General features: G+C 44.5%; 2 protein-coding genes across 2 annotated transcripts in view; both read right to left on the bottom strand.

Annotated features, from left to right (window-relative positions):
* The window catches only part of LOC106593730 (ryanodine receptor 2), a 71,571-nt gene extending 68,699 nt beyond the window's left edge, over positions 1 to 2,872 (bottom strand). Inside the window, exons 1-2 of the mRNA XM_045700570.1 lie at positions 2,746 to 2,872; positions 1,897 to 2,000 (exon numbers count right to left, since the gene is read on the bottom strand). Coding sequence (XP_045556526.1) covers positions 1,897 to 2,000; positions 2,746 to 2,860 — 219 coding nt within the window. The 5' untranslated portion in view covers positions 2,861 to 2,872. The remainder of the gene's footprint in view (positions 1 to 1,896; positions 2,001 to 2,745) is intronic.
* A 1,778-nt stretch (positions 2,873 to 4,650) lies between these two features.
* Positions 4,651 to 22,184, bottom strand: part of LOC106592272 (ryanodine receptor 2) — a 99,672-nt gene continuing 82,138 nt past the window's right edge. Inside the window, exons 8-18 of the mRNA XM_045700569.1 lie at positions 19,155 to 19,241; positions 17,783 to 18,009; positions 13,795 to 14,019; positions 11,576 to 12,155; positions 9,113 to 9,313; positions 8,366 to 8,471; positions 7,508 to 7,654; positions 6,702 to 6,975; positions 5,161 to 5,214; positions 4,845 to 4,959; positions 4,651 to 4,674 (exon numbers count right to left, since the gene is read on the bottom strand). Of these exons, the coding sequence (XP_045556525.1) occupies positions 4,651 to 4,674; positions 4,845 to 4,959; positions 5,161 to 5,214; positions 6,702 to 6,975; positions 7,508 to 7,654; positions 8,366 to 8,471; positions 9,113 to 9,313; positions 11,576 to 12,155; positions 13,795 to 14,019; positions 17,783 to 18,009; positions 19,155 to 19,241 (2,040 nt within the window). The remainder of the gene's footprint in view (positions 4,675 to 4,844; positions 4,960 to 5,160; positions 5,215 to 6,701; positions 6,976 to 7,507; positions 7,655 to 8,365; positions 8,472 to 9,112; positions 9,314 to 11,575; positions 12,156 to 13,794; positions 14,020 to 17,782; positions 18,010 to 19,154; positions 19,242 to 22,184) is intronic.

Raw genomic sequence — 22,184 nt, 5'->3', positions numbered from 1 at the left:
GAGGGGGTCAACTGTCCTCCCTGTACTCAAAGAGGGTAACGTCATGACACCTAGGTATTTGTAGATGTCCACATATTCTAAGTCAGAACCGTCCAGAGTAGTGATGCTGTGCGGGCGGGCAGGTGTAGGCAGCGATCGTTTGAAGAGTATGCATTTGGTTTTACTTGTATTTAAAAGCAGTTGAAGGCTACGGAAGGAGAGTTGTATGGCATTGAAGCTCGTCTGGAGGGTTGTTAACATGGTGTCCAAAGAAGGGCCAGAAGTTGACAGAATGGTGTCGTCTGCGTAGAGGTGAATCAGAGACTCACCAGCAGCAAGAGCGACATCATTGATGTATACAGAGAAAAGAGTTGGCCCAAGAATTGAACCCTATGGCACCCCCATAGAGACTGCCAGAGGTCCGGACAACTGGCCCTCCGATTTGACACACTGAACTCTGTCTGAGAAGTAGTTGGTGAACCAGGCGAGGCAATCATTTGAGAAACCGAGGCTGTTGAGTCTGCTGATAAGGATGTGGTGATTGACAGAGTTGAAAGCCTTGATCAGGTCAATGAATACGGCTGCACAGTATTGTTTCTTATCGATGGCGGTTAAGATATCGTTTAGGACCTTGAGCGTCGCTGAGGTGCACCCATGACCAGCTCTGAAACCAGATTGCATAGCGGAGAAGGTACGATGGGATTCGAAATGGTCGGTAATCTGTTTGTTAACTTGGCTTTCGAAGACCTTAGAAAGGCAGGGTAGGATAGATATAGGTCTGTAGCAGTTTGGTCAAGAGTGTCCCCCCCTTTGAAGAGGGGGATGACCGCAGCAGCTTTCCAACCTTTGGGAATCTCAGACGACACGAAAGAGAGGTTGAACAGGCTAGTAATAGGGGTTGCAACAATTTCGGCAGATAATAGCCTTCCCCGTAGCTCAGTTGGTAGAGCATGGTGTTTGCAACGCCAGGGTTGTGGGTTCGATTCCCACGGGGGGCCAAGTACGAAAAAAATGTATGAAATGAAAAAAAAAAATGAAATGTATGCATTCACTACTGTAAGTCGCTCTCGATAAGAGCGTCTGCTAAATGACTCAAAAATAATTTTTGAAAGAAAGGGTCCAGAATGTCTAGCCCCGCTGATTTGTAGGGGTCCAAATAACTCCATACATTCAGCATCATTTCTCATCTCAAACCTAGATTAGTACAGTTTTACTTACATCAAACTGTTAGGGAACACTGCACCAACGGTATTGACGTATAGACTATATCCAGGGAACACTGTACCAACGGTATGAGGTATAGACTGCATCCAGGGAACACTGTACCAACGGTATGAGGTATAGACTGCATCCAGGGAACACTGTACCAACGGTATGAGGTATAGACTCCATCCAGGGAACACTGTACCAACGATATGAGGTAATGATGTATAGACTGCATCCAGGGAAAACTGTACCAACGGTATCTGTACCTCCTCTATACTGTACCTCCTCTATACTGTACCTCCTCTATACTGTACCTCTATACTGTACCTCCTCCATACTGTACCTCCTCTATACTGTATCTCCTCTATACTGTATCTCTATACTGTACCTCCTCTATACTGTACCTCCTCTATACTGTACCTCTATACTGTACCTCTATACTGTCCCTCCTCTATACTGTACCTCTATACTGTACCTCTATACTGTATCTCCTCTATACTGTATCTCCTCCATACTGTATCTCCTCTATACTGTACCTCTATACTGTATCTCCTCTATATTGTACCTCTCTCTATACTGTATATGTTGGGTACAGGGTGGGCTGAATACATACTGTACCTCTATGCTGTATCTCTATACTGTACCTCCATATGTTGGGTACTGGGTGAGCTGAACAAGTTAGTTTGCTGTTAGAGTTGGCCCTTGTCTTACTTTCTCCAGGTCTGGTTCCCTCAGGGCCAGAGCCAGCTCGTTGTTGTCCATCACAGAGGCAGCGGCCACATCTAGTGGAGTAGAGCCTCGCATCGAGGGAGACGCTGGGGACAGAGAGAGAGGGACAGAGAGAGAGAGAGAGAGGGAGGGCAACAACACACATATAGAGAGAGAGAGAGAGAGAGAGAGAGAGAGAGAGAGAGAGAGAGAGAGAGGGGCAACACACACACACACAAAGAGAGAGAGAGAGAGAGAGAGAGAGAGAGAGAGACAGAGAGAGACAGAGAGAGACAGAGAGGGACAGAGAGGGACAGAGACAGAGAGAGAGAGAGAAAGAGAGAAAGAGAGACAGAGAGACAGAGAGAGAGAGAGAGGGAGGGCAACACACACACACACACAGAGAGAGAGAGAGAGAGAGAGAGAGAGAGAGAGAGAGAGAGAGAGAGAGAGAGACAGAGAGAGAGGGAGACAGAGACAGAAAGAGAGAGACAGAGAGAGACAGAGAAAGAGAGACAGAGAGACAGAGAGACAGAGAGACAGAGAGAGAGAGAAAGAGAGAGCAACACACACACACACAGAGAGAGAGAGAGACAGAGAGAGACACAGAGAGAGAGAGACAGAGAGAGAGAGAGAGGGAGACAGAGAGAGAGAGGGAGACAGAGACAGAAAGAGAGAGAGAGAGACAGAGAGAGAGAGAGACAGAGAGAGAGAGAGAGACAGAGAGAGAGAGAGAGAGAGAGACACCATTATCTCCAGCAAGCTAAAGTTGCTGTTAAAACCTATGGAGCATACCAAAGTCCCCCCCCAGATCTCATCAGATAAAAACGGAAAGACAACGGCTTCCCTCACCAAGTCCGACGCTGCTGTTTTCCAGCAGGTAGCTGAGGTGATCGAACATGGCTTTCTGGTTCTGTCTGCTGATGCGACAGAAGTAACACAGGAAACGACAGCAGTTGGCCACCATCTTTGGAAAGGTGATTTCCTGAACGACAAGTAACAGACAAGTCAACGCTGTTTTACTTAGTTTACTTTGCCTTTCCAACGTCGCACAGCGAACGGGACAGGAAGTGACATAAGAAATGTTAGCAGAATTACCAATGACGTGACATCAATGATATATCAATGAACTAATGACTTAACATCAATGATCTATCAATCACTAATGACTTAACATCGATGATCTATCAATCACTAATGACTTAACGTCAATGATCTATCAATCACTAATGACTTAACGTCAATGATCTATCAATCACTAATGACTTAACGTCAATGATCTATCAATCACTAATGACTTAACGTCAATGATCTATCAATCACTAATGACTTAACGTCAATGATCTATCAATCACTAATGACTTAACGTCAATGATCTATCAATCACTAATGACTTAACATCAATGATCTATCAATCACTAATGACTTAACATTTTTACATTTTACATTTTAGTCATTTAGCAGACGCTCTTATCCAGAGCGACTTACAGTAGTGAATGCATACATTTCATACATGTATTTATTTTTTAAAATTTTTGTACTGGCCCCCCATGGGAATCGAACCCACAACCCTGGCGTTGCAAACACCATGCTGGCACCATGGCACCATGCTGGCATTGCAAACACCATGCTCTACCAACTGAGCCACAGGGAAGAGTATCTCTCTTAACATCAATGACCTATCAATGAACTAATGACTTAACATCAATGATCTATCAATCACTAATGACTTAACATCAATGATCTATCAATCACTAATGACTTAACATCAATGATCTATCAATCACTAATGACTTAACATCAATGATCTATCAGTCACCAATGACGTGACTTTCCCTGTCCTGTTGCTGCAGAATGACGTTCATCTTTCATTTTGGAATGAACTGATCAGTTATCCAAGGAACCCACAGCAAAGGGGGGTTAAACCTGGGCACAAAGCAGCTCAGAGTGCTGATCTGGGATCAGTATTGCCTTTTACATAGTGAAGTGTTATATGGACTGGTTGAACCTGATCACAAAGCAGCTCAGAGTGCTGATCTGGGACCAGTTTTGCCTTTTACATAGTGAAGTGTTATATGGACTGGTTAAACCTGGGCACAAAGCAGCTCAGAGTGCTGATCTGGGGTCAGTTTTGCCTTTTACATAGTGAAGTGTTACATGGACTGGTTGAACCTGATCACAAAGCAGCTCAGATTGCTGATCTGGGGTCAGTTTTGCCTTTTACATAGTGAAGTGTTATATGGACTGGTTGAACCTGATCCCAAAGCAGCTCAGAGGGCTGATCTGGGATCAGTTTAGCCTTTTGCATAGTGAAGTGTTATATGGACTGGTTAAACCTGGGCACAAAGCAGCTCAGATTGCTGATCTGGGGTCAGTTTTGCCTTTTACATAGTGAAGTGTTATATGGACTGGTTAAACCTGGGCACAAAGCAGCTCAGAGTGCTGATCTGGGGTCAGTTTTGCCTTTTACATAGTGAAGTGTTACATGGACTGGTTGAACCTGATCACAAAGCAGCTCAGATTGCTGATCTGGGGTCAGTTTTGCCTTTTACATAGTGAAGTGTTATATGGACTGGTTGAACCTGATCCCAAAGCAGCTCAGAGGGCTGATCTGGGATCAGTTTAGCCTTTTGCATAGTGAAGTGTTATATGGACTGGTTAAACCTGGGCACAAAGCAGCTCAGATTGCTGATCTGGGGTCAGTTTTGCCTTTTACATAGTGAAGTGTTATATGGACTGGTTGAACCTGGTCCCAGATCAAAACTGCAGAAGGCCCTTGAACTTCAAAATTACATAGATGGAGCAAATTTAATTTAAAAAAAGAAAAGAAACCCTCCTTCAAACAACACACACACACACACACACACACACACACACACACACACACACACACACACACACACACACACACACACACACACACACACACACACACCGTTATGAGCAGTTACCTTGGATTCCCCTCCACTCAGCACGTTAACCATCACCTCCATGACAGTTTCATGCATTCCCAGAGCTCTCATCAGGTTAGGGTGCTGGTAGAAGACCTTGTTGTTCATGATGTCTCTGTAGAGAGAGACCAGACCAAGAGACAAGCAGAGATTTCATCAGGTTAGGGTGCTGGTACAAGACCTTGTTGTTCATGATGTCTCTGTAGAGAGAGACCAGACCAAGAGACAAGCAGAGCTCTCATCAGGTTAGGGTGCTGGTAGAACACCTTGTTGTTCATGATGTCTCTGTAGAGAGAGACCAGACCAAGAGACAAGCAGAGCTCTCATCAGGTTAGGGTGCTGGTAGAAGACCTTGTTGTTCATGATGTCTCTGTAGAGAGAGACCAGACCAAGAGACAAGCAGAGCTCTCATCAGGTTAGGGTGCTGGTAGAACACCTTGTTGTTCATGATGTCTCTGTAGAGAGAGACCAGACCAAGAGACAAGCAGAGCTCTCATCAGGTTAGGGTGCTGGTAGAACACCTTGTTGTTCATGATGTCTCTGTAGAGAGAGACCAGACCAAGAGACAAGCAGAGCTCTCATCAGGTTAGGGTGCTGGTAGAAGACGTTGTTGTTCATGATGTCTCTGTAGAGAGAGACCAGACCAAGAGACAAGCAGTGTAGAGCTAGTAAACATTATCAACTAGATTGGTATACTGTATGTTTCCAAAACCAAACTGAAAAACTGCTTTCATTTCCTGAGAGAATGTATCATTTAAAGTGAATGGCTTCACGCCCCATGAACGGTTAGTATGTAGTGTAGTACCCTTAGCCCAGTAAGTATGTAGTATGTAGTGTGTAGTATGTAGTGTAGTGCCCTTACCCCAGTTAGTATGTAGTATGTAGTATGTAGTGTGTAGTGTGTAGTATGTAGTGTAGTGCCCTTACCCCAGGTAGGATGTAGTATGTAGTGTAGTACCCTTACCCCAGGTAGTATATAGTATGTAGTGTAGTACCCTTACCCCAGGTAGTATGTAGTATGTAGTGTAGTACCCTTACCCCAGTTAGAATGTAGTATGTAGTGTGTAGTATGTAGTGTAGTGCCCTTACCCCAGTCAGTATGTAGTGTGTAGTGTGTAGTATGTAGTGTAGTGCCCTTACCCCAGTTAGTATGTAGTATGTAGTGTGTAGTGTGTAGTGTGCAGTATGTAGTGTAGTGCCCTTACCCCAGGTAGTATGTAGTATGTAGTGTAGTACCCTTACCCCAGGTAGTATGTAGTATGTAGTGTAGTACCCTTGCCCCAGTTAGTATGTAGTATGTCGTGTAGTACCCTTACCCCAGGTAGTATGTAATGTAGTACCCTTACCCCAGGTAGTATGTAGTATGTAGTGTAGTACCCTTACCCCAGGTAGTATGTAGTATGTAGTGTAGTACCCTTACCCCAGTTAGTATGTAGTATGTAGTATGTAGTGTGTAGTGTGTAGTGTGTAGTATGTAGTGTAGTGCCCTTACCCCAGTCAGTATGTAGTATGTAGTATGTAGTGTGTAGTGTGTAGTATGTAGTGTGGTGCCCTTACTCCAGTCAGTATGTAGTATGTGGTGTGTAGTGTGTAGTGTGTAGTATGTAGTGTGTAGTGTGTAGTATGTAGTGTGTAGTATGTAGTGTAGTGCCCTTACCCCAGGTAGTATGTAGTATGTAGTGTGTAGTGTGTAGTGTAGTGCCCTTATCCCAGTCAGTATGTAGTATGTAGTGTGTAGTGTGTAGTGTGTAGTATGTAGTATGTAGTGTGTAGTGTAGTGCCCTTACCCCAGTTAGTATGTAGTGTAGTGTGTAGTGTGTAGTATGTAGTGTGTAGTATGTAGTGTAGTGCCCTTACCCCAGTCCTCTGATCATCAGTTTTTCCTCCTCACGCCCCATGCGTACAGACAACAGCGATCTGATCTGGCCCAGTGATGCCAGCAGTTTGATGGTATCCTCCACAGAGACTGAGTTGATGGTGTAGGCCTTGGGCAGGGCCCGGACCTGGCCCCCGATGCCATCGTACTGACGGTGGAGTAGGACAAACATGGCTCTGACCAGCTCTGGGTCCTCCATGATGCTCTCCTGGGCCCAGCGTACCATGGTCTCACTGATCAGCTGCTGCAACGTGCCTGAAGGACACGAGGCAACAAGGGCAACGCTGTCAGACGACACAGCAAAGCACCGGGACAAGGACCTTGACAAATCCTTTAGTCTAGTCTATTGTCTCTATTCAACTGTAGTAGACAGACAGACAGACAGACAGACAGACAGACAGACAGACAGACAGACAGACAGACAGACAGACAGACAGACAGACAGACAGACAGACAGACAGACAGAGAGACAGAGACACAGAGACACAGAGACACAGAGACACAGAGACACAGAGAGAAAGACGCCCAGGCAGACAGTCAGACCCAGAAAAGGACCAGCTTGATCTCATCTGATCCCAGATCTCTTAGTGCTGTCTAACTAACTCCTACCTGATCCCAGATCTGTTAGTGCTGTCTAACTAACTTGTACCTGATTTCAGATCTGTTAGTGCTGTCTAACCAACTCCTATGGTTATTGTCAGGCGGCGTAGGTGTTGGTTAGACAACACAAACAAATCTGGGTTCTTTATGTGTCTGTAACACTGTGTCCTGTAGAGGGAAGGCTTACTGGGTTTCTTGTCTTTCTTCTTGTTCTTCGGCATGAAGGTCATCTTTTTCTTTAGGTAGACCACCTTCTCCACCAGGGACATGAGTCTTCCTCGGATGGTGAAGTCACTGTCTGCCTCGTTCAGCTTGTCCTCGTCTATCTCTATGCCTGATGACAGAAGGACAGATAACGTGTTGACTAACTCCTGGGTGTAAGTCAACAGGGATTGGGAAAATATTCATACCGTTAAGATTTGAATTCAAGGTCACTGTAGTGACTTCAACGAAGCTTACAACTGAGCCGAACCAAGCCGAGCCGAGCCGAGCTGTACTTGGCCGGCCTGGTTAGGGTAAAGAAACTAAATCGGAGCCGAACCGAGCTGAGCTGTACTTGGCTGGCCTGGTTAGGGTAAAGAAACTAAATCGGAGCCGAACCAAGCCGAGCCGTACTTGGCTGGCCTGGTTAGGGTAAAGAAACTAAATCGGAGCCGAGCCGAACCGAGCTATACTTGGCTGGCCTGGTTAGGGTAGAGAAACTAAATCGGAGCTGAGCCGAGCTGAGCTGAGCTGTACTTGGCTGGCCTGGTTAGGGTAAAGAAACTAAATCGGAGCCGAACCAAGCCAAGCCGAGCAGTACTTGGCTGGCCTGGTTAGGGTAAAGAAACTAAATCGGAGCCAAGCCGAGCCGAGCTGTACTTGGCTGGCCTGGTTAGGGTAAAGAAACTAGATCGGAGCCAAGCCGAGCCGAGCTGTACTTGGCTGGCCTGGTTAGGCTAAAGAAACTAAATCGGAGCCGAACCGAGCTGTACTTGGCCGGCCTGGTTAGGGTAAAGAAACTAAATCGGAGCCGGTCCGGTACTACAGTGTTAAACAGACATACCGCAGTGTGTCATCAGGTCCTCGTGGAAGTCCACAAGTTGTTGTCTGATGTGTTCTGGACACGGACAGTCCACCTTCTCGTCCTTAAAGCTCAGCAGCATGTTGATCTGAGAGGAGAACATCACTGAACGGTGAACGGTTAGTATTGTGGAGTAACCCTAACCCGGACCTGATCGGTACCAACCTGCTCAACAAACTCACGGCCCTGATCGGTTAGTATTGTGGAGTAACCCTAAACCTAACCCTAACCTTAAACATTATCCTAACCTTAACCCTAACCCTAACCCTTATTCTAACCCTAACCCTTATTCTAACCCTAACCCTTATTCTAACCCTAACCCTTACTCTAACCCTAACCCTTATCCTAACCTTAACCCTTATCCTAACCCTAAATTTAACCCTTATCCAAACCCTACACTTAACCCTTATCCTAACCCTAAATTTAACCCTTATCCAAACCCTAAACTTAACCCTTACCATAACGCTTATTGTAATCCTAACCCTTATCCTAATCCTAATCCTAATCCTAATCCTAATCCTAACCCTAACCTTAATAGGCAGTGCTTATCAACAGATAGTTTGTTGATAGTATGACCATCTGTAGACCTATAGATGAAACATCTGGACAATCCAGATAAAGTGAGACCAAGACTTGACCCAGCAACGGTGGGGAACATAACAGGTGAATAGATGTAACATAGCATAAAGATATTCACTGATTGACTGATTGATTGATTGATTGATCTACCTGTTCCTGAGGAGGAGATCTGAACTCTTTGGTCTTCCTGGCAGTCAGGGCAGCCGACATGTTGAGCGCCTGCATGACCTCGTTATAACGGAACCTCTGGTTGTCCTGGAGACGAGCCACGAAGTCATCGCTGAAGCCCACCACCGCCTCGATACGGTGGCGCACCTGACAGTCACACAGGTACTGGAGCAGGTGGCACATCTAGAGAGACACAGTCCGGTTAGCAACGAGTACTCTGCAGGCAGCACATCTAGAGAGACACAGTCCGGTTAGCAACGAGTACTCTGCAGGCAGCACATCTAGAGAGACACAGTCCAGTTAACAACGAGTACTCTGCAGGCAGCACATCTAGAGAAACACAGTCCGGTTAACAACGAGTACTCTGCAGGCAGGCAGCACATCTAGAGAAACACAGTCCGGTTAGCAATGAGTACTCTGCAGGCAGCACATCTAGAGAAATACAGTCCAGTTAACAACGAGTACTATGCAGGCAGGGGGTCCTCCAAAATGATTCTGCCGTGTCGACAGCAGACTCGCCCACCACTTACGTACCCGCTTTAAGATCAAATCAAATCAACTTGTATTTTGTCACTAGCGCCAAATACAACAGGTGTATAAAAAAATATATAATAAAAATAGAAATAGCAAAATCTCCTGCTGGAGGTCAGCCTTGACTTTATGACAGGTTATATTCACTGGACAGATAGTGGTTTATGACAGGTTATATTTACTGGACAGATAGTGGTTTATGACAGGTTATATTTACTGGACAGATAGTGGTTTATGACAGGTTATATTTACTGGACAGATAGTGGTTTATGACAGGTTACATTTACTGGACAGATAGTAACTTCTGACAGGTTATATTTACTGGACAGATAGTGGTTTATGACAGGTTATATTTACTGGACAGAGAGTGGTTTATGACAGGTTATATTTACTGGACAGATGGTGGTTTACGACAGGTTACATTTATGGGAAAGAAAATATAAATAATTCTGCTACATGGAACCAGAAGGATATCACTGCCTGGTTCTACGGCTGCACCATCGAGAGCATCCTGACGGGTTGCATCACTGCCTGGTATTGCAACTGCTCGGCCTCCGACCGCAAGGCGCTACAGAGGGTAATGAGAACAGACCAGTACATCACCTAGGCCAAGCTTCCTGCCATCCAGGACCTCTATACCAGGCGGTGTCTGAGGAAGGCCCTAAAAAATGTCAAAGACTCCAGCCACCCTAGTCATAGACTGTTCTCTCTGCTACCACACGGCAAGCGGTACCGGGGCGCCAAGTCAAGGTCCAAGAGGCTTCTAAACAGCTTCTACCCCCAAGCCATAAGACTCCTGAACATCTAATCAAATGGCTAACCAGGCTATTGCATTGCCTGCCCCCCCCCCCTTCTACGATGCTGCTACTCTCTTGTTATTATCTATGCATAGTCACTTTAACTCTACCTACATGTACATATTACCTCGATTAACTTGACTAACCGGTGACCCCGTACATTGACTCTGTACTGGTACCCCCTGTATATAGCCTCCACATTGACTCTGTACTGGTACCCCCTGTATATAGCCTCCACATTGACTCTGTACCGGTACCCCCTGTATATAGCTTCCACATTGACTCTGTACCGGTACCCCCTGTATATAGCCTCCACATTGACTCTGTACCAGTACCCCCTGTATATAGTCTCCACATTGACTCTGTACCGGTACCCACTGTATATAGCCTCCACATTGACTCTGTACCGGTACCCCCTGTATATAGCCTCCACATTGACTCTGTACCAGTACCCCCTGTATATAGCCTCCACATTGACTCTGTACCGGTACCCCCTGTATATAGCCTCCACATTGACTCTGTACCGGTACCCCCTGTATAGAGCCTCCACATTGACTCTGTACCGGTACCCCCTGTATATAGCCTCCACATTGACTCTGTACCGTAACACCCTGTATATAGCCTCACTACTGTTATTTTACCTCTGCTCCTTAATTATTTTTTACTTAACAATTATTTTTCTTAAAACTGCATTGTTGTTTATGGGCTTGTAAGAAAGCATTTCACTGTAAGGTCTACTACACCTGTTGTATTCAGCATTTCACTGTAAGGTCTACTACACCTGTTGTATTCAGCATTTCACTGTAAGGTCTACTACACCTGTTGTATTCAGCATTTCACTGTAAGGTCTACTACACCTGTTGTATTCAGCATTTCACTGTAAGGTCTACTACACCTGTTGTATTCAGCATTTCACTGTAAGGTCTACTACACCTGTTGTATTCAGCATTTCACTGTAAGGTCTACTACACCTGTTGTATTCAGCATTTCACTGTAAGGTCTACTACACCTGTTGTATTCAGCATTTCACTGTAAGGTCGACTACACCTGTTGTATTTGGCGCATGTGACAAATACAATTTGATTTGAAAATATCATGTCCAGTGTGTCTTACATACCTGCAGCTTGACAGGCTCTGGTAGTTTCATCTGGAGTAGTCCTTTAGGCACCTTCCCTGTCCTCTCCTCTCCTCCAGGCCCCTCCCCGCTTCTCCCTCCCTTAGTGACATCACTCTCGGGCGTGTCCGCTGGAGCGTCCGCGGGCGCGTCCCCTCCCTCTGAGAACACGCTGGGTTCTATCAGCTGTAGAATGTTCTTCAGGTCTCCATTGTGGAACACTCCCATGATCAGTAGAGTATAGAACAACTTAATGAGAGGTACGAACAGGAATTCAGTGCTGCCCCCTATAGGATCTCTGACATGTAAACTGCCTTCGCTCACCGCCTCCGTCAGCATCTCTATGGTCTTGGTCTTCAGGGTATCCAGGGGGAACTCAGGGCTGAACTGGAAGCAGTCGGCTCCGCTGCAGATGAAGGATGGGGAGGAGAAGTGCATACGGGGGCGGAGAGAGGTGCTCAGGCCGATACCTGGCAGGCCGTGCTTCTTCTTCTCGTCAGGGAACAGAGTGATGGACTTGGTCTCGTCCGTCATGGGGACGATGTATTCATTGTTCATCATGAGACGTGCCGTAGCATAGGTACTGAGAATTGAAGAAAAACAGTTTATTGTCCATTTGGTTAGAAAATCATTTTTATTTATTTTATTTTATTTCACCTTTATTTAACCAGGTAGGTAAGTTGAGAACAAGTTCTCATTTACAATTGCGACCTGGCCAAGATAAAGCAAAGCAGTGCGACACATACAACACAGAGTTACACATGGAGTAAAACAAATATACAGTCAATAATACAGTAGAAAAATAAGTCTATATACAATGTGAGCAAATGAGGTGAGATGAGGGAGGTAACGGCAAAAAAAGGCCATGGTGGCAAAGTAAATACAATATAGCAAGTAAAATACTGGAATGGTAGATTTGTAGTGGAAGAAAGTGCAAAGTAGAAATAGAAATAATAGGGTGCAAAGGAGCAAAAATAAAGAAATAAATACAGTAGGGGAAGAGGTAGTTTGGGTTTGGAATGAATCCTCTGACTTTTTCCCTACACTATGAGAGGAGCTCCTGGATATAGAGCATATTGTGGTGGTTAAGTGCCTTGCTCAAGGGCACAGTGCTAATGGTAGATCTGACGCCAGCAGCCCACCTGTAGCCAGTTCAGTCTCCACTTTTTCATCGACACGACCCGGGACTTAATAAGTATCTCTACAAAATCAGTGTCCCACCCACGGGACGGTTGAGCTAACGTAGGCTTATGCGATTCGCATGAGGTTGTAAGTAACAAGAACATTTCCCAGGACATAGACATATCTGATATTGGCAGAACGCTTATATTCTTGTTAATCTAACTGCACTGTCCAATTTACAGTAGCTATTACAGTGAAATAATACCATGCTATTGTTTGAGGAAAGTGCACAGTTATGAAGTTGAAAAGTTTTTAATAAACCAATTAGGCACATTTGGGCAGTCTTGATACAAACATTAACGGAAATGCAATGGTTCATTGGATCAGTCTAAAACTTTGCACATACACTGCTGCCATCTAGTGGCCAAAATCGAAATTACACCTGGGCTGGAATAATACATTATGGCCTTTCTCTTGCATTTCAAAGATGATGGCACACAAAAAAAACAATGGTTGTTTTTTTCTTTGTATTATCTTTTACCAGATCTATCTATTGTGTTATATTATCCTACATTCCTTTCACATTTCCACAAACTTCAAAGGGTTTCCTTTCAAATGGTACCAAGAATATGCATGTCCTTGCTTCAGGTCCTGAGATACAGGCAGTTAGATTTGGGTATGTCATTTTAGATTTAAAAAAATAAAAAAAATGTAAAAAGGGGCAAATCCTTAAGAGGTTTTAAATTAGCGACATTCCGGTTCCTGGCCCACCTCTCTAACCTGTGGGCTAGCTACCTGAGGTGGATGTCTATGAGCGGGTCGTAGCTAGCTACCTGAGGTGGATGTCTATGAGCAGGTCGTAGCTAGCTACCTGAGGTGGATGTCTATGAGCAGGTCGTAGTATCCAGTCCTGAGGTGGATGTCTATGAGCAGGTCGTAGCTAGCTACCTGAGGAGGATGTCTACGAGCAGGTCGTAGCTAGCTACCTGAGGTGGATGTCTATGAGCAGGTCGTAGCTACCTACCTGAGGTGGATGTCTATGAGCAGGTCGTAGCTAGCTACCTGAGGAGGATGTCTATGAGCAGGTCGTAGCTACCTACCTGAGGTGGATGTCTATGAGCAGGTCGTAGTATCCAGTCCTGAGGAGACCAGGCATGTACTTGTTCTCTATGGCGTAGAGCAGCTGTGCCTCGTCGGCGTGGGAGCAGAGGGCGTGGGCCACACGGTTGTTCCCCAGAGCGCACACGGCAGAGTACAACCTCAGAGTATGGTAGTGAAACTTCAACAGATTCTTCTGCTCAGTCAACTCCAGGATATCAACTGACCTGGGGAGGAGGAGGAGGAGGAGAGACGAAGAGAGAGGAGGAAGAGGAAGATGACAAGGGGGAGGAGGAAGAGGAGGAGAGAGGATGAAGAGGAAGAGGAGAAGGGGAGGAGGAGGAGGAAGAGAGAGGAGGAAGAGGAAGGAGAAGAGGGGGAGGAAGGTTAAACTGACATTCAGCTTAGTGAGGAACTTTCTGATTGCAACAACATTTTATTGCTTCTCATACATTACGTTCAGCTATCGTTCACCTTTCCTGCTATTGTTCCCCTTTCCTGCCATCGTTCCCCTTTCCTGCTATCGTTCCCCTTTTCTGCTATCGTTCCCCTTTTCTGATTATCGTTCACCTTTCCTGCTATCGTTCCCCTTTCCTGCTATCGTTCCCCTTTCCTGCTATCGTTCCCCTTTTCTGCTATCATTCCCCTTTCCTGCCATCGTTCCCCTTTCCTGCCATCGTTCCCCTTTTCTGCTATCGTTCCCCTTTCCTGCCATCGTTCCCCTTTCCTGCCATCGTTCCCCTTTTCTGCTATCGTTCCCCTTTTCTGATTATCGTTCACCTTTTCTGCCATCATTCACCTTTTCTGCTATCATTCACCTTTTCGGCTATCGTTCACCTTTTCGGCCATCATTCGCGTTTTCGGCCATCGTTCACCTTTTCTGATTATCGTTCACCTTTTCTGCTATCGTTCACCTTTTCTGCTATCGTTCAACTTTTCGGCTATCGTTCACGTTTTCTGATTATCGTTCACCTTTTCTGCTATCGTTCACCTTCTCTGATATCATTCACCTTTTCTGATATCATTCACCTTTGCTGCTATCGTTAACCGCTGCTGTCACGCTTGTCGTCGGTGAAGGACCAAAACGCAGCAGGTATGTGTATGCTCATCTTGCTTTTTAATAAATACAAAATGAACACCAAAATAACAAAGAACGATCGACAAAAAACAGTCTGGTAAGGCACAAGGCTAAACACAGAATAATCACCCACAAATAACAAACACAAACACACCCTCATATATGGGACTCTCAATCAAAGGCAGATAGACAACACCTGCCTTCAACTGAGAGTCCCAACCCCAATTAACCAAACATAGAAACAGACATACTAGACAAAATCATAGAATACCTGAAAACCAAACAGTGCCCAAAAACCCCGGAATACTTAAACCAAATGCCCCTTCAACAAAACACACCACCCCGAACCACATAAAACGAATACCCTCTGCCACGTCCTGACCAAACTACAATACCAATTAACCTTATACTGGTCAGGACGTGACAGTACCCCCCCCTTAAAGGTGCTAACCCCGGAAGCACCTTAACAAAAATAACCCCAAGCAACACCCCAAAAAAATTCCCCCTTACTAAAGGGAGGGAAGGGAGGGTGGCTGCCGTCAACGACGGCACTGTGCTACACCCCCCCTCCCCAACCCACCTATCTCTGGAGGTGGCTCCGGCTCAGGCCGTTCCAGGCTGTCGGGGCAGTCTGGCAACTCGGGACAGTCGGGGCAGTCTGGCAACTCGGGACAGTCGGGGCAGTCTGGCAACTCGGGACAGTCTGGCAACTCGGGACAGTCTGGGCAGTCTGGCAACTCGGGACAGTCTGGGCAGTCTGGCAACTCGGGACAGTCTGGGCAGTCTGGCAACTCGGGACAGTCTGGGCAGTCTGGCAACTCGGGACAGTCTGGCAACTCGGGACAGTCTGGGCAGTCTGGCCACTCCGGCAGTTCAGGGCAGTCTGGCCACTCCGGCAGTTCAGGGCAGTCTGGCCACTCCGGCAGTTTAGGGCAGTCTGGCCACTCCGGCAGTTCAGCGCAGTCTGGCCACTCCGGCAGTTCAGCGCAGTCTGGCCACTCCGGCAGTTCAGCGCAGTCTGACCTCTCTGGCGACTGTTGACTGGCGGGCAGCTCTGACGACTGTTGACTGGCGGGCAGCTCTGACGACTGTTGACTGGCGGGCAGCTCCGACGACTGTTGACTGGCGGGCAACTCTGACGACTGTTGACTGGCGGGCAACTCCGACGACTGTTGACTGGCGGGCAGCTCTGACGACTGTTGACTGGCGGGCAACTCCGACGACTGTTGACTGGCGGGCAACTCCGACGACTGTTGACTGGCGGGCAGCTCTGATGACGACTGTTGACTGGCGGGCAGCTCTGATGACGACTGTTGACTGGCGGGCAGCTCTGATGACGACTGTTGACTGGCGGGCAGCTCTGATGACGACTGTTGACTGGCGGGCAGCTCTGATGACGACTGTTGACTGGCGGGCAGCTCTGATGACGACTGTTGACTGGCGGGCAGCTCTGATGATGACTGTTGACTGGCGGGCAGCTCTGACGACGACTGTTGACTGGCGGGCAGCTCTGATGACGACTGTTGACTGGCGGGCAGCTCCGGTGACGACTGTTGACTGGCGGGCAGCTCCGGTGACTGTTGACTGGCGTGGCTGGGTTTACGCACTTGAAGGCTAGTGCGGGGAGCGGGAACAGGACGAGTCGGACTGGGTTGACGCACTTTCGGGTCCGCACGAGAGACAGGAGCTGGAAACCCAGGGCTATGGAGGCGCACAGTCGGTCTAGATCTTACCTCCTGCACAACCCGCCTTGGCTGGATGGAACTAGTAGCCCTGTACGAGCGGGGTGCTCGTACAGGGCAGACTGGGCTGTGCAGGGGCTTGATGGTAGCCGTGCGTAGAGCGGGAGTTGGGTAGCCTGGTCCTCGGAGGCGTACCGGCGACCAGATGTGCTGCGCAGGCATCCTCCTACCAGGCTGGATGCCCGCTCTAGCACGGCACCTGCGAGGGGCTGGAATAATGCGCACCGGACTGTGCGTGCGTATGGGTGAGATAGTGCGCTCCTCAGCAAAACATAGCGCTCTCCACCCCATACGCTCCTCCATATAACCACGGGTAGCTGGCTTCCGGCTCTTCCTACGCCTAGCCAAACTACCCTTTGTGCCCCCCCAAAAAAAATTCTTGGGGGTGCCTCTCGTGCTTCTCCCTCAGCGCGTCCATGGCCTCGTACCTCCGCCTCTCTGCCTTGGCTGCCTCAATTTCCCACTGCGGGCGGCGATAATCCCCAGCCTGGTGCCAAGGTCCGGCCCCGTCCAGAATTTCCTCCCAGGTCCACTTCTCCCGCCAGTCCAACTCTAATTCCGTCTGCTCCTTCCTCTGCTGCTTGGTCTTTGAGTGGTGGGTGATTCTGTCACACTTGTCGTCGGTGAAGGACCAAAACGCAGCAGGTATGTGTATGCTCATCTTGCTTTTTAATAAATACAAAATGAACACCAAAATAACAAAGAACGATTGACAAAAAACTGTCTGGTAAGGCACAGAATAATCACCCACAAATAACAAACACAAACACACCCTCATATATGGGACTCTCAATCAAAGGCAGATAGACAACACCTGCCTTCAACTGAGAGTCCCAACCCCAATTAACCAAACATAGAAACAGACATACTAGACAAAATCATAGAATACCTGAAAACCAAACAGTGCCCAAAAACCCCGGAATACTTAAGCCAAATGCCCCTTCAACAAAACACACCACCCCGAACCACATAAAACGAATACCCTCTGCCACGTCCTGACCATACTACAATACCAATTAACCTTATACTGGTCAGGATGTGACAGCTGCACTCATTTCTAATAAGAAAATTAAAAAATCTATAGCTAATAAAAAATGTTGGACAGATATTGTTGTACTATATTTAGGCCCTTCCTCACTCCTGACGAGTGGCACTGGGCAGGGTCATCACCTGTTCTCCTCAGGTATATGCAGGGACATGAACTGGAGCGGTTCAGAGCAGGTGACCAGCCAGCCGTGGCGGTCGTTGACCCGGGATACGTCCACCTTCAGGAAGTGGTTGGGTACCCTGCTCCACAGCACCGGGGTCAGGAACTGGACATGCAGCCTGGGAGGACACTGGGGACAGGCGTTTGTCCTCTCGCTCTTAAACAGTCCCGCTGACAGGGGCATGACGTTCTAGAGACATAGAAACAGACAGGGTTAGGTTCTGGGAGGGTTCTAGAGACATAGAAACAGACAGGGTTAGGTTCTGGGAGGGGACAGGCTTCCTCCTCTCACTCTTAAACAGCCCAGCTGACAGGGGCATGATATTCTGATGGAGAAAGAAATGGAGGGTTGTGGGTTAGGGACATAATTCAATTCATCACTCTTTCAAAGGTCAAACTATGGCTTTACAAAACTGTACTTCCTACAGAAAGTGGTGATCTATTTTTCTGTGTGACTTTAAAAAAAAATCAAACATAAATAAATACTTGGATTGAAACATATAGCAGGCTTTACAGTCCTGGAGCTACTGTAGAGGTCAGAGTCCTGGAGCTACTGTAGAGGTCAGAGTCCTGGAGCTACTGTAGAGGTCAGAGTCCTGAAGCTACTGTAGAGGTCAGAGTCCTGGAGCTACTGTAGAGGTCAGAGTCCTGGAGCTACTGTAAAGGTCAGAGTCCCGAACCTACTGTAGAGATCAGAGTCCCGGAGCTACTGGAGAGGTCAGAGTCCCGGAGCTACTGTAGAGATCAGAGTCCTGGAGCTACTGTAGAGATCAGAGTCCCGGAGCTACTGTAGAGGTCAGAGTCCTGGAGCTACTGTAGAGGTCAGAGTCCTGGATCTACTGTAGAGGTCAGAGTCCTGGAGCTACTGTAGAGATCAGAGTCCTGGAGCTACTATAGAGATCAGAGTCCCGGAGCTACTGTAGAGATCAAAGTCCTGGAGCTACTGTAGAGGTCAGAGTCCTGAAGCTACTGTAGAGGTCAGAGTCCTGAAGCTACTGTAGAGATCAGAGTCCTGGAGCTACTGTAGAGGTCTGTAGAGTCCCACAGAGACAGAAGCTTTGTGGGGGATCTTTCCTTAGTGTATCCTTTTTTAGAAGAACCTGATCTGATGCAGAGACAGGTATGTGAAGGTCTCATCAGTGTTGCACCGACCTAAAAAAGCCATTCAGAGGCCTACAGAGAGACAACCTCATAACCTTCCACAGCCAGTGGAGAGACAGCACCACGTTGACTTTTCCAGGCAGCCCATATCTGAGGCTTGGCCTATTTGTAGCTGCCCTCTCCATTCTGTCAGTACAGAGCAGTATAGTGTGTCCCGTTCTCCCTCTCGCTCACCTTAATGCGTCCTAGTTCAAACTGAAAGATGCTGGGGCTGGTGGCCTGAGCGAACACAGCAGGGAACAGCTTGGTACTGGGCTCAACCTGCAGAGAGAGAAAACAGAGACACAGCTATTAATACACAGGATAATGGACAAATGACACCTTATTCACTATATAGTGCAGTACTTTTGACCAGGGTCCTATTCCCTATATAGTGCACTACTTTTGACCAGGGCCCATAGTGCACTATATGGGTCATTCTACAGAATTGGGGGTTGGAACATTGGGGGTTGGAAATAAAAAATAAAACAATTGCATTCTTTTTTCCCAAAACTTTCAGCACACGTCAGGTAGACATATATACTACTACTACTACTACTTCTGATACTACTACTACTAATAATACTGATACTACTACTACTGATACTACTACTAATAATAATAATACTGATACTACTACTACTACTACTAATAATAATAATAATAATAATAATAATACTGATAATACTACTACTGATATTACTACTACTAATACTACTACTAATAATAATAATAATACTGATAATACTACTACTACTACTACTACTGATACTAGTACTACTGATACTACTACTAATAATAATAATACTGATACTACTACTGATACTACTACTACTACTACTAATAATAATAGTGATGCTACTACTACTACTACTACTGATACTATTACTAATAATACTAATAATAATAATAATACTGATACTACTACTACTGATACTACTACTTCTGATACTACTACTACTAATGATAATAATAATAATACTGATACTACTGATACTACTACTACTACTACTACTGATACTATTACTAATAATACTACTAATAATAATAATACTGATACTACTACTTCTGATACTACTACTACTAATGATAATAATAATAATACTGATACTACTACTACTACTAATAATAATAATAATAATACTGATACTACTGATACTAATACTACTACTAATAATAATAATACTACTGATACTACTACTAATAATAATAATACTGATACTACTACTAATAATAATAATACTGATACTACTACTACTACTACTAATAATAATACTACTGATACTACTACTACTGATACTACTAATACTAATAATACTGATAATACTACTACTGATATTACTACTACTAATACTACTACTAATAATAATAATAATACTGATAATACTACTACTGATATTACTACTACTAATACTACTACTACTACTAATAATAATACTGATACTACTACTACTAATACTACTACTACTACTACTACTACTACTGATACTAGTACTACTGATACTACTACAAATAATAATAATACTGATACTACTACTACTGATACTACTACTACTACTAATAATAATAATAATACTGATGCTACTACTACTACTACTACTGATACTATTACTAATAATACTAATAATAATAATAATACTGATACTACTACTACTGATACTACTACTTCTGATACTACTACTACTATTGATAATAATAATAATACTGATACTACTGATACTACTACTACTACTACTACTGATACTATTACTAATAATACTAATAATAATAATAATACTGATACTACTACTACTGATACTACTACTACTAATGATAATAATAATAATACTGATACTACTGATACTACTACTACTAATAATAATAATAATAATAATAATACTGATACTACTGATACTAATACTACTACTAATAATAATAATACTACTGATACTACTAATAATAATAATACTACTGATACTACTACTACTACTAATAATAATAATAATAATAATAATAATACTGATAATACTACTACTGATATTACTACTACTAATACTACTACTGCTACTACTAATAATAATAATACTGATAATACTACTACTGATATTACTACTACTAATACTACTACTACTAATAATAATAATACTGATACTACTACTACTACTACTACTACTGATACTAGTACTACTGATACTACTACTAATAATAATAATACTGATACTACTACTACTGATACTACTAATAATAATAATAATACTGATGCTATTACTACTACTACTACTACTACTACTACTGATACTATTACTAATAATAATAATAATAATAATAATACTGATACTACTACTACTGATACTACTACTTCTGATACTACTACTACTAATGATAATAATAATAATACTGATACTACTGATACTACTACTACTACTACTACTGACACTATTACTAATAATACTAATAATAATAATAATACTGATACTACTACTACTACTACTTCTGATACTACTACTACTAATGATAATAATAATAATACTGATACTACTGATACTACTACTAATAATAATAATAATAATAATAATACTGATACTACTGATACTAACACTACTACTACTAATAATAATACTACTGATACTAATAATAATAATAATAATACTGATACTACTATTACTACTAATAATAATAATAATACTGATACTACTACTACTGATACTACTACTAATAATAATACTGATACCACTACTACTGATACTTACTACTCCTGCTATGGACTGGTACTACTACTATTAATACTGATACTACTACTGTCACGTCCTGACCATAGAGAGCTCTTATTTTCTATGGTAGAGTAGGTCAGGGTGTGACTGGGGGGGGTTATCTAGTTTATTTAGTTCTATGTTGTTTGGTTCCAGTTTCTTTTTTCTATGTTGTGTTCTAGTTTATTTTTTCTATGTTGGGGTTTTTGTATGATCCCCAATTAGAGGCAGCTGGTCATCGTTGTCTCTAATTGGGGATCATATTTAAGTGGTTGTGTTTGTGGGAGATTATTTTGAGTTAGTGCATGTTGCACCTCTTTCGTCACGGTTTGTGTTTTGTTTGTAGTTTGTCTGTTTCACATTAAAATAAAAGATGTGGAACGATACCCATGCTGCGCTTTGGTCTCCTTCCTACGACGAACGTGACAGCTACTACATAATGATACTACTACTACTACTACTACAAATACTGATACTACTACAAATACTGATACTA

Source organism: Salmo salar, chromosome ssa18 (assembly GCF_905237065.1).
Source record: "Salmo salar chromosome ssa18, Ssal_v3.1, whole genome shotgun sequence".
In the NCBI taxonomy this organism is placed as follows: Eukaryota; Metazoa; Chordata; class Actinopteri; order Salmoniformes; family Salmonidae; genus Salmo; species Salmo salar.
The sequence above is the reverse complement of the archived record's forward strand: the minus strand, read 5'-3'. Positions and strand labels throughout refer to the sequence as shown.